This window comes from Engystomops pustulosus, chromosome 6, assembly GCF_040894005.1.
Source record: "Engystomops pustulosus chromosome 6, aEngPut4.maternal, whole genome shotgun sequence".
Classification (NCBI taxonomy): domain Eukaryota; kingdom Metazoa; phylum Chordata; class Amphibia; order Anura; family Leptodactylidae; genus Engystomops; species Engystomops pustulosus.
This window is the reverse complement of record NC_092416.1, coordinates 84,631,594-84,644,125: the sequence shown is the minus strand read 5'-3', so window position 1 is coordinate 84,644,125 and position 12,532 is coordinate 84,631,594. Positions and strand designations below refer to the sequence as shown.

General features: G+C 41.1%; 1 protein-coding gene across 11 annotated transcripts in view; it reads right to left on the bottom strand.

Annotated features, from left to right (window-relative positions):
• The window catches only part of KASH5 (KASH domain containing 5), an 81,297-nt gene extending 72,745 nt beyond the window's left edge, over positions 1-8,552 (bottom strand). For 7 of the 11 annotated variants that reach the window (XR_011856507.1, XM_072156873.1, XM_072156881.1 and 4 more), the window contains exons 1-3: positions 5,064-5,116; positions 2,891-3,059; positions 1,922-2,017 (exon numbers count right to left, since the gene is read on the bottom strand). Coding sequence is in view for 10 of the 11 variants with exons in the window: in XM_072156873.1 (XP_072012974.1) it covers positions 1,922-2,017; positions 2,891-3,029 (235 nt within the window). In the remaining variant the exon portion in view is untranslated. Of the gene's footprint in view, positions 1-1,921; positions 2,018-2,890; positions 3,060-3,200; positions 3,521-5,063; positions 5,117-5,326; positions 5,395-8,512 lie in introns of those variants that run through there. The other 4 variants (XM_072156877.1, XM_072156875.1, XM_072156879.1 and 1 more) reach the window with 4 other exon arrangements.
• Between the last annotated feature and the right edge of the window lie 3,980 nt (positions 8,553-12,532).

The window sequence follows — 12,532 nt, the reverse complement described above, 5'->3', positions numbered from 1 at the left end:
ACCCCACAATAAACCTGACATTAAACTTTTCATGCAGTGAAATAAACTTTTTGGACACAACAAAGGCGTCCCTATCGGCCTTCATACCTGACATGGGACAGCTTTCACCCTAAACATATAAAAAAATCCATCATCTACAGCCAGGCCATCCGATAATCAGATCTGCTCCAGTCCAACAGACATACATCTAAAGGATCTTAAGAAGACATTCCTACATCAGGGATACCATCCTTTGCAGAGGCTCCCTACCAGATACAGATCCCCAACACACAGCAGGAATATAACATCCCGGGGAAATTTTCATGCTCCACTTCTAATGTGGTCTACCTGATTGTGTGCACAAAACGTCCTGTGTGTGTGTGGGGGGGTTGTTTATGTTAGAGAAAGGGGACAAAAACGTAAAGCCCGGATAAAGTCTCATCGTCACACAATAAAAGAGGACGAGAAACATCTACCTGTGGCAAAACACTTTTGCAGTCCTGGCCATAATCCCCTGGATATGAGGGTTCTAGTATTAAAGGACAATCTCCTCCTACCATGGAGAGGGCGCTATTTGAAACAACTACCTACCCTATGCATCGGCATGGTTGGTCCATATTTCTTAATTTCATGTGATCAGATACATACATGACATAGATTTTGCAAATGTTACTAGGTAAAGGAAAGGACCTTAATTGACATCAACCTGGTCACATGACCTGAAGTGCTCAATGATGTAACCGAACTCTGTATCAATGTTCCAGCGAGGAACTGTGTAAAAACATTTGATAGATATTTCTACCCCTAATAATTAGTAAACAGAGCTATATATGCCTGTAGTTGAATACTGGCAGACAGTCCCTAAGTACTAGTTCCATGCAGCAGCATGTCCTCGAATGTGACCAGTCAATCAGGAACAACGAGGAAGGGCAATGCAAGTAAAATGTAATATGCATGACTCCATTAATATCATTGGACTCACCTTAGGTGAATTGCAAATAAATTTAAAAAAACTGATTTTTTTAACACTGCAGCCATGCAAAGAAACCATTTAGGGTTAAAGGCAATGCATTTTAATGTTATTTTTTATGAAGTATTTATTTTGGGTTAATTTAAATTCCCTTTAAAAGAAACCTACCATCAGAAATCTACCTATCAAGGTAGATCTAATGGTAGGTGGCTAGTAACATGCTAAACCCTAATCTATTTTTATCTAATTCCAAAATATTTCCTAAACTAAGCTACACTTTAATTATCTAACTAATATGCTAATTATCGGCAGAGGCTACTAGGGCATGGAGTAGCCTCTCCAGGTAGTGGGAGTAATGGCTAGTACTACTCCCAGTATTCTCTGCTGATAATTAGCATATTAGCTGGATAAAGTGTTGTTTAGTTAAGGAAGCATTATGTAAAAATAAAAATAGCTTAGCACTTTACTATCCACCTACCTGTAAAGCATATGAGTATCTTGCATTGTTCATTCACTTTCTCAGTGCAAAATTTAGCAACCTTTTAAATAGTGTTCAATAAACATTTTCTACCATTTTATTGTAGTTGGGTTTGTGTAACTTTACATAGTTGATTATCTTGCTACCTCAGAAATAGTTCCACCAGGCTTCCTGGCTTTACCTTTCTTTGTTCTCTATATGAACAGCAATTCTGTCATGTCTTAGCTTATCCATATACAAGGGAAACAGTAGTGAGAGAAGGATTTGTCCAAGTTATCAAGGAGGGCAGATCACATGTCAAATTTGTCCATAGTTGTCAATGTGATATTTTTGTTTATGGAATACTTGGTCTTTATGATCTGATTCATCAAATGTTCATCATTAAAGAAAAGATAGAAGACATGTCATACGGTCTACATGCTGCACTGTAATAGTTATCTGTAACTCATCCACTTCTGAGCCTGTTATTAACCACATCAGCTTTTGACTCATACCTCTCTCTTCTACATCACACACTTGAAAAACACTATCAAGTATCTGCTCTTCAGAGGATGAATTGCTTGTTTGCACAAGGTATTTCTGGGAACCATCTAAAAGAAGAATTGAAAAGGTCCTTCATTACTGAACCTCTAGAGCAAGATAATGTGATTCTTTACAAAGAGGCATTAGACAACATAAACGTCATGAGAAAGTCAGATCATTTGTTATAGAGAAATATAAGTATAATGAATTCTACCAGTACTCAGGAAAAGCACATCAAATCTGATCTGAGTACCTGGAAATATAGTGAAGATCTTCATCAGTATAAAGGATCAGAAGTGATAAAACACACTATAGCAATTACATTGTACTAATATTTTAATAGGACTAGAACTAGGGACAGTCATGCACAAGATTTGCTAACAGTCGGCTGATGTCTGCGAAGAACAGGCATGAACGAGGTACATAATATTAAGTGGCTTGGGGCGTGCATAATTTAGTGGACGGCGGAGCCATGAGGCGCTCAGGTGACTTTTTAAAAAGTTACTTTATGGACATGGTTTTTCACCATAAAAGAAGAAAATACTGTGCCACCAACCCCTAACAGTAACTAGAATGATTGTGAGGACAGTCTACCTATCGTATGGTAGGTGGCCTTTAACCACTTAGAAAAAAAAACAAGATCTCAACCATGGAAATACATGGAAAAATTCCTGTAAGGGTTAATCTCTATCTGTGTAAAGGCTTCTTGACCACAGCAGATGTTGGGGTAAAAGTATGCTTCAAAGGGAAAACTGATATTTTTAACCCAATCCCACCCTAAATATCATTGGATAAACTTGATGGGACAATTCTGAAAGAACAAATAATATATCTGTGAGGTCAGGTAACAAATATATGTAATGTTTTGTATAGTCCCCTGTATATACTGTATTTACCCTGGAATATTCATTATAGCCTGCCCTGCTGTACCTGGATTATACCTTTATTGATAGACTCCATACCCTGTTCTGGTGACTCTGTACTCCAGCCTTCAGAATCTAGTATTGTCAAGTCATTATCATTTCTATCTGATGCTGACGTGTTTCTGTGAGTCTCACGGTCGCAGATCTTTATTGACATTGTTCGTTAGTTCTTTAATGTATAATAATCCTGAAACAAATCACCAATTACATCTTTTTAGTCCAATTTTTCTTCTTAAGCAGGTAACACATACAACAGATTAGGCAGCCACAGGCTTTGGGCCTATAATTTCAGTTTTCAGATTTTTATTTTACATTAAAAAGCATTTACCTTTTAAAGCCTTAAAGGGGTATTCCGGGAATATGAACGTCTGACACAAGAACCCATGATGATATAAATAAATGAATGTAACAATACTCAATGTCATTAGTCACAAAACGGAGCTTAAATAGTTTGATTTTATTATTTACAAAATTGATGGACTCTCTAAAGTCGGTGGAGTTATCATTAAGATGGCTGCCACTGGAAACTACAAGTTCCATGATCCTTTAGTTCTCAGTAACTCCTCCTCCCTCTTATGCTCTGCTCCCAGTGATGATATAACAGACTTTCTTGCTCTGTTACCATAGTAATGATGTGTAACTGCCATCACCAAAACACAGGCCAGACTGGATGCACTTCAACCAACCGACTACAGCCAAACTAATGCGGTGATCACATGACCTCCCCAGGCAGGTGCAGGACATGTGATGTGGACATGTGACCAGCGGCCATCTTCTGTCCTGTGTCTGCTCCGCAACGTACTGCGCGGAGGAAATTAACGGACTGATTAAAGGGCCAGTAGTATTTTAATTCTCCATCACAGTCTATGTCATCAGCATTTTCTGCTAATTACAAATTAGCTTATATTTTGAGTACCCATCTGTATATGAATTATGCATTAAATATTCATTGTAGATATTAATTTTAAAAATCTATAAAATCTATATTTACACCTATTTAAAGCTGATTTGGTGAAAAGTTATGACGTTTGCTTACAACATGTAGCGTATAGCACTGTACATATCTACTTGGTGGTTGCACAATCACAATCACAATGACTTTTCTTACATTCAGCTTTTTGCATCATGGGGGCACATCAACCAAATCAGCTCAGGCATTGGGAACAGTTAGATATGAAGGTGAAAAATTTTACTTTGCTTAACTAAGTTTCTTACACATCATTGTATGATGACCTTGTTGTATTTAATATCTTTGTCACACACAGTGGGGATCATTTACTAAGGGCCCGATTTGCGTTTTCCCGACGTGTTACCCGAATATTTCCGATTTGTGCGGATTTCCCCTGAATTGTCCTGGGATTTTGGAGCACGCGATCGGATTGTGGCACATCGGCGCTGGCATGCACGCGCCGGAAATCGGGGGGCGTGGCCGACGGATTTGGAAAAACCGCCGCATTTTTAAAAAAAATGTGTCGCGGAGCTTGCACTTACCTTCACTAGGAATAGGCCGGTGAACTTAAAGGCGTTCCGATGCTTTTCAGCGTCGGAGGAACTACCTTAATAAATCCCGGCCGGACCCGAATCCAGCGCAGAGAACACGCCGTTGGATCGCAAATGGACTGGGTAAGTAAATTTGCCCCAGTGTGTATATACTATCTCTATACTATCTCTATACTATAACATCACTGTATGGATTATTTATGTACTGAGACAGCACTTTGTGTATTATCCCTGTACTGTGGCATTACTGTGTGTTTGCATGCACTGTGACTTTCTGGTGTGTATTATCCCAGTGCCATGACATGACTGTGAATATTATTTCTGTACATGTAATATCACTGTGTGTATAATATCTGCTAGTATACAATGTTTTCAACTGAAGCTTGGAATGCTGCCATCTTTTTGCTATATATGTGTGTGTATATGTATGAATATATGTGTGTGTGTGTTTGTGTATATATATATATATAAAAACATTAATTTGTGGATGAGTGAAACCCTTTCCTTTATTACACTGAGCAAGATGCCTGCTGTTTCCTGCCCAGTGTATATTTGTTTGTTTTTCTCTACTGCTGAGGATGAGGAAAATGTCTCCATGGTGAGATATATTATGAGGAATACAAGTATTACTAATAATGCCTTATCTGTAGGAAATTTCCTCAGGAGATGAGAGACACGTTACAATAAGTACCTCATGCTGAAACCAAGCACATTCAATAGTTGTGTGTAGAGATTTTTTTTTTGTCAAAGCTTTATTTGTTTCTCAGTAGAATGACACATTAGTGTACAACTCAGCCCAGGTTACTATGAGCGTAAACTGCACTCAAAGGGGGATATTTATCATATGCCAGCGCTCCTGTGCCAGCGTATGATAGCCCCGCAACTGCATTTTTGCAGTGTGATACAAGTATTACTATTACTATTATTATTATTACTATTATTAGCAAGTATTACTAATAATGTCTTATCTGTAGGAAGTTTCCTCAGGAGATGAGAGACACGTTACAATAAGTATCTCATGCTTAAACCAGCACATTCAATAGTTGTGTGTAGAGATTTTTTCTTGTCAAAGCTTTATTTGTTTCTCAGTAGAATGACACATTAGTGTACAACTCAGCCCAGGTTACTATGAGTGTAAAACTGCACTCAAAGGGGGATATTTATCATGCGCCAGTGCTCTTGTGCCAGCTTATGATAGCCCCGCCACTGCATTTTTGCAGTGTGATACATCAAGAGGATGTATCGCAAGTGCACAGAGGCCCTGATAAATATTCCCCAGTATGTTCACCAATAAATGTCCTTTGCCTCTACTGAGGTGTTCTTACCACTGTCAAAGTGGTTAGCCTAATGAAACCCCTGAAGAAGATGTGAACATGGCCTTATTCTGTTATGTGAGACATACTGGCAGGGGTCAAGGGGCAGGCAAGTGGAGGTATTCGCCTAGGGTGCCACCCTCACCTTCTACCCTCAATTGTAATCAGCGGCAAGTGCATTTTTAACCGCTGTAGGCACCTTGATGCACTATTACTGCATGGAGCACTGTAACTTAGCATGCCATGCAGTAATAGTATGTAATGGAGCCAATGGTGGTTCAGCTCATCAACAGAGCTAAACTGGCATTGGCAAACATAGGATGTCAGCTGAATCATACAACTGGCATCCCCGTGTCACACCCGCAGTCAGAGTGAGCTCCGATCGTGGGTGTTAACCCGTTAGATGCCATGGTCAACGGGACCATGCCATTTATGTTCCCGCAAGAAGATTCCTTGCCCGATCAGTGCCCCCCAAAGTGTTTTTAGGGACAACGATGAGGCTGTGGAAGCCCATGGGGTCTGATCTAAGATTTCAGGGCTGTCCATTGCAAATGCCTGTAAGGTGACGTCACAGATAGCGATAGGTTTACAGCACAATACCCTGCAATACATCATTATCATTTAGAGCAACATGTCCCGCAAAAACAAGCTCTCAACCAGTTATATAGACCAATAATTAAAAGTGTTATGCCACTTGGAAAATGGAAGTGCAAAAATTATACCATTTTTTCCTACATTAAGTTTTATTCTACAAAATTAGTAAAACATAAGCAAAAAAATATGGAAATTTGGTATCGCTTTTACCGATAGAAAAAAGATAACATGTCACCTAGGGTATACCGTGAACATCAAAAATAAAAAAGGTGAAAATCAATTACAAAATTGATGTTTTTTCTACAACCCCCAACAAAAAAGTGTATAAAGTTTCACCAATAGGACATAGCCACCCCAAAATAGTATTGCTTAAAAATGCATCAGAAAATTAATTACATTCAGGCTACGTTTACACACATGTATGGGGGACGTATATACGGCCGATATACGTGCCCCATACACTTCTATGGGCTCACGGCCCTGTACGGGAGCGGTACGGTGCAGCACACGTGCGGCACCGTACCGCTCCGTAGCCCGGGAAAAGATAGGACATATCCTATCTTTTCCCGTGATACGGCGACGTGCGCTGTATCTTCCTATGGAGAGGGGCGGGGTGAGCAGCGCTTATCCCCTGCTCCTCTCCGCAGCGCCGATGTATGCCTGCCATACTACGGTACAGCGGGCATACATCGTGTGAATGTAGCCTTAGGAAGACAATTCCAGCGCAGTGCAGAGGAGATTCTCCTGATCACATCAGCGTTTACAGTGAAACCCGTGTGATCAGGAATGTGCATTGTACACATGCGATCGGGAAACACTCCTCCCCGAATTGTGTTTATAAATGTAATTCAAATGCAGTGTGTGAACGCAACCATCAGGAACCTAAATGTCGCCAATAACCCAGTAAGTAACCCAATAAGCCAACTATACCCAGCCCCACTAACCCTAAGCTACTGACCCACTTACATATACTGTGCCCTCCATAATTCAAGGGGCTTGGGGGTGTAAGAACAAGAAAGCAGTTGTACTTACTCCCCTCTGGCGCTTTGGTCCAGCGCTGTGCCCCCCATTACGAGAGGTCCATATGCATAGAGGTACAGCAGTGACATCACAACTGGCAGCACCGCAGGTCCTGGCTGTGGTCAGTGTAACACTTCCACAGGCTGCAGGCAGAGGCTGCACAGGGTGCACTGTGGTGGTGACATCACTGCTGTATCTCTGTATACATACAGACCAGGGGTGATGGGTGGCACAGCACTCGACTAGAGCACCAGAAAGGGTATGTACAACTGCTTTCTTGTTTTTACAGCCTCCCCACTTCAATGGTAAAAAAAATACACAAGCCTGGACAACCCCTTTAATCATGAAAGCCATGTGTATATATGCATATATACATACACACTCACACACACACACACAGACTTGTATAAATACATGGATAATTCTAAGATCATGGGGCACATTTACATACCCGGCCACTGGAGTTCACAGAAAGTGCATTGTCCGACGATAATGCACTCTGCCGCAATTCACTAAGATTGTGCACCCGATATCCTGCATGTGTCGCTTTCCCATTTAGGTCTGACAGAGTTCACATGCTTTTTTGTGGTGAATATAAGTGCTTTGGCTTGCGGCAAAATGAAAAAAATCTATTCCAGGCTCAAGTCACCCTGCCCCCCCACTACATTCATGTCACCCTCCACCCCCTCCCATAACATCCATGTCTCCCTGCACCCCCACACACATCCATGTCACCCTGCACCTCCACATTACATCCATGTCATCCTGCACCCCACATTACATCCATGTCACCCTGCACCCCCACATTACATAAATGTCACCCTGCACCCCCACATCACATCCATGTCACACTGCAGCTCACATTACACCCGTGTCACCCTGCACCCCACATTACATCCATGTCACTCTGCACCCCAAATTACATCCATGTCACTCTGTACCCCACATCACATCCATGTCACACTGCAGCTCACATTACACCCGTGTCATCCTGCATCCCACATTACATCCATGTCACTCTGCACCCCACATTGCATACATGTCAACATGCACCCCACATTACATACATGTCACACTGCAGCTCACATTACATACATGTCACCCTGCATCACGTATTCTTCCCCTGCACCCCCATATTACATACAGGTCATGCTGCACCCCACTGCACCCCCACATTTCCCCCCTTGCACTGGCTCAGCATAACTTGCCATACCTTAGCAGTACACATATAAGCTCTGCCCAGGGACATCTTGTGTAGCTCCTCCTGCATAGGAGTCACATGGTGGATGGCATCATCAAAGGTCCTATAACATTATATGGGCAGCAGTCAGCGTTGGCAAAGGGCAGATGTGCCCAGTGCCTGGTCCCTAAAGCCAACTCCAGTCACCCAGTCAAATTTTTGGGGTTGTAGTCTTACTGTCTTACAATAATCAATACAATTAGTTAAAGGGTTCAGACAATAGCATTGTATCAGAGACTAAGAGAGAGTTCATGGGGTGCTCTGCTTTGTGGATTGCAAGAATGCATAGAATGTGGAACAGTACACTGCATTGAACCTTGCATGTTTTTATGGTGAGTGCCGCTTTATCTTCTATTAATGAAGGGGGAAATTATAGTTTATTTCATTGCAAAGGTTTTTTTTCCACAAATCAATAGCTCTTGGGATGTAAAGGAGGGAAGGGGCTGCTGCTCCATGCTTACAGAGGAGGATGTCATGTGACAGAGCTCTCTCTCTGTATGTAGCAGGGCTGGAAGTGTTTCAAGACTGTAGATGCAGATGTCTCCTGCACAGAATAGTGAGGTACAAGAGCTCCCCTCTATCAGTTCCTCCATCCCAGTCTGTGATTCTACAGAACTTTCTCTGTCTCGCTCTCTGCACCCCCTACCCCACCTTGTGATCGGCAATATCAGCTCTGTGCAGATAAGCTATTAACCCTATTAACCCTTCATGTAACTAGTTTAATTGGATTTCTTCCACTTGTTACATGTTCCCTGCTCCTGTGATGGAAGCCGCCAGTGGGAAACTAAATGGATTTAAAGGAAACCTACCACTTGTAGTGGCAGGTTTCCGATGGCAATACCGGGCACCAGCTCAAGGTGAGCTGGTGCCGGAGCTTATTTTAGTTAGTGTTTTAAACCGCGGTATCGCAGTTTAAAACACTTTTTAAACTTTATAGCCGGCGCAGGCAGGTACGCGCTCGGCGCTTACCGTGCACGCGGCTACATAGGAAGTGAATGAGAGCCGCGTGCACGGTAAGCGCCGAGCGCGTACCTGCCTGCGCAGGCTATAACGTTTAAAAAGTGTTTTAAACCGCGATACCGCGGTTTAAAACACTAACTAAAATAAGCTCCGGCACCAGCTCACCCTGAGCTGGTGCCCGGTATTTTCATCGGAAACCTGCAACTACAAGTGGTAGGTTTCCTTTAATGCTAAATTACTGTGAGAGAGAACACAAAGCATCATATGATCCGTGGGCAAGCTAACTGGCCTCAGCTTGAGGGCATAGACTGACTGACATTAGTCTCCGCCCACTTACCTCTGGTAAAAAAGATTTTTGTCAAACACTTTCAGAACAGAAAATGCCATAACTTTGGAAAGAAAAGGACGAGCAGCACAAAGTAGACATTGTACTGTTTGTTTTTAAAGGGAGAATCACATATAATAATTTTTTTAAATCATTATAACTTTACGGTTATGATTTAAAGTTTATTTTATGTATGTATAGGGGGTACATTGTGGTCACTTTGAAGAGCACATAGTTGTTATCTAGGGGATATTGAGAATTTTCCCAGATAGACCAGAGCGGACCAGGCCTAATGTACAGTAAATTAATTGTTGGTATATATTTATCTGTGGTTATTTACCGCTGATATTTATTTCTGCTTGCAGTATATTCATTTTTCATATACATTTATATGTTCAGGATAATTTTATGTGTGCTGTTTATTAATTGCTGGTAAATATATGTGTGGCATAGTTGTGGCATGATGAGGACGCATGGAGAGTCAGGCAAGATGAAGCGCTAACCAAAGCGCGAAACGATGCGTCCCTGGTGAAAGAACGCATCCTCCTTCGCTACCCTCCCCTGTTATGTACGCCGAATTTTAAATGGATTAATAAAAGAAAAGAATTTTACTAAAGGTGGTGAGTGCCAACTTTTTTCTACCATGAAGTCTATGTCTATGACCTGTCACTGCAGTTAGAGCACCACACCGAAGTCTAGAAACCTACAGTTTGATCTCCATATAAGCTATATGCTGAGTTTTTGTCTCCTCTGACGACGCAGAAGTTACTACAATAGTGCCCCCGAGCACCCCTCTACTCATGTTTTATAGTTGTGGCATGTATTTGGTATCTTTGTTTTTGCTACATTCATTGCAGTTATATATTTATATTTGTGATATGTATTTATATGTGTAGTACTTTTGCTGGAGGGACATATTTTTCTATTTGTGCTATACATTATTTGTTACTGGCCTAATTGTAGATGATCCCACAGCAGTAGGCCTATACAGGGCTATTAGATTTTTTTCTCATGATTTTAAATGGAGGGAGCCAGCATCTACTCTGATTCACATTTTTTATATAATTTTATGGTGGGAGTAGGGAGGGGGGTTGGTCGATTGGGTTTGGGGGGCGATTTTGCCTGTCTGCCTAGGGGCCCAAAATTCCTAGTCCTAGCCCTGCAAACTGGAACTTTAAAGGGGTTATCTGGGTGTTAAAAAATACTGAGGGCCTGGGAACTTACGGGACTCAGCCTCTTTTGGCCTTAAAGGGAACCTACCACCACGAATCTACCTATAAAGGTAGATCGGGTGGTAGGTGGATGTAAGGGACGTGAGGATATCTCTTTTTAGAGCTAATCCTCACGTCCCCGCTAACTTTAGGTACACTTTATTCCCCTAATATGTAAATTTCGTTATGTGGCTACTGGGGTGTGGAGTAGCCGCGCTGTGTAGCCTCGTGCCGGCTACTCCACGCCCCAGTAGCCGCATAACGAAATTTACATATTAGGGGAATAAAGTGTACCTAAAGTTAGCGGGGACGTGAGGATTAGCTCTAAAAAGAGCTATCCTCACGTCCCTTACATCCACCTACCACCCGATCTACCTTTATAGGTAGATTCGTGGTGGTAGGTTCTCTTTAAGGATGTGGCCCCATTTTTCAAATCTGGCCTGTGTCGCTATAAGTGGTTATAGCTTTGGAATGCTATGAGATATCCAGGGGATTTTGAGATTGTTTTCTCGTGACACATTGTACTTCAAATTAGTTTTAAAATTTGGATGAAATCTTTTGCGTTTAGTTATGAAAAAAAACTAAATTTGGCAAAAATTTGGAAGAATTCTTTATTTTCAACGTTCTAAATTCTCTACTTTTGATGCAGATAGTCATAGCACCCAAATAAATTCATAACTTACATTTCCCAAATGTCTGCTTTATGTTGGCATGGTTTTTTAAGATTCCACATATTTTACTAGAATGTTATGAGGCTCAGAATTTAGGTATAATCTTTCACATTTTTTGTAAAATCCCCAAAACCTGTATTTAGATGGACCTGGTCAACATCTAATTGACACTGAGAGGCCTAAATAATAGCGAGACTCATAAATTACCCCATTATGGAAACGACACCCCTCAATGTATGAAAAACCACTTTTAAGAAGTTTGTTAACCCTTTAGGTGTTTTATAGGGGTTAAAACAAAATGGAGAGTGCAGTCTGCAAATTGTAATATTTTTTCACAATACACTCATTTTGGGTGGAAAATTAAACATTTACAATGGATTAAATGAAAAAAGGCTCCACAAAGTTTGTTACCCAATCTCTCCCGAGTACACTGATACCCCATATGTGGTGGTAACCTGCTGTATGGGCGCACGGCCGGGCAGAGAAGGGAAGGAGGCGCCATCCAGATCAGATTTGCTATGTCACATTGTACAGGCTATAATTTTTTTCTTTTTTTATTGAGGACCTATAGGGGCTTATTTCTTTTGCCACATGAGATGCACTTTTCTGGTATGTAATTTTGGGGCATCTATAGCTAATTGGTGAGATTTTATTAACTTTTTGTTGGTGGAGGAAATGAAAATCATCAATTTTAGGAAAATGTTTATGTTTTTTTTTTTTGGCCGTTTACCATACCATAAAAATAGTATCTTATTTTTATTCTATGGGTCGCCACGATCACAAAAAGACCTCATTTATATAGATTTTTTATTTTTTCCCATTTTTA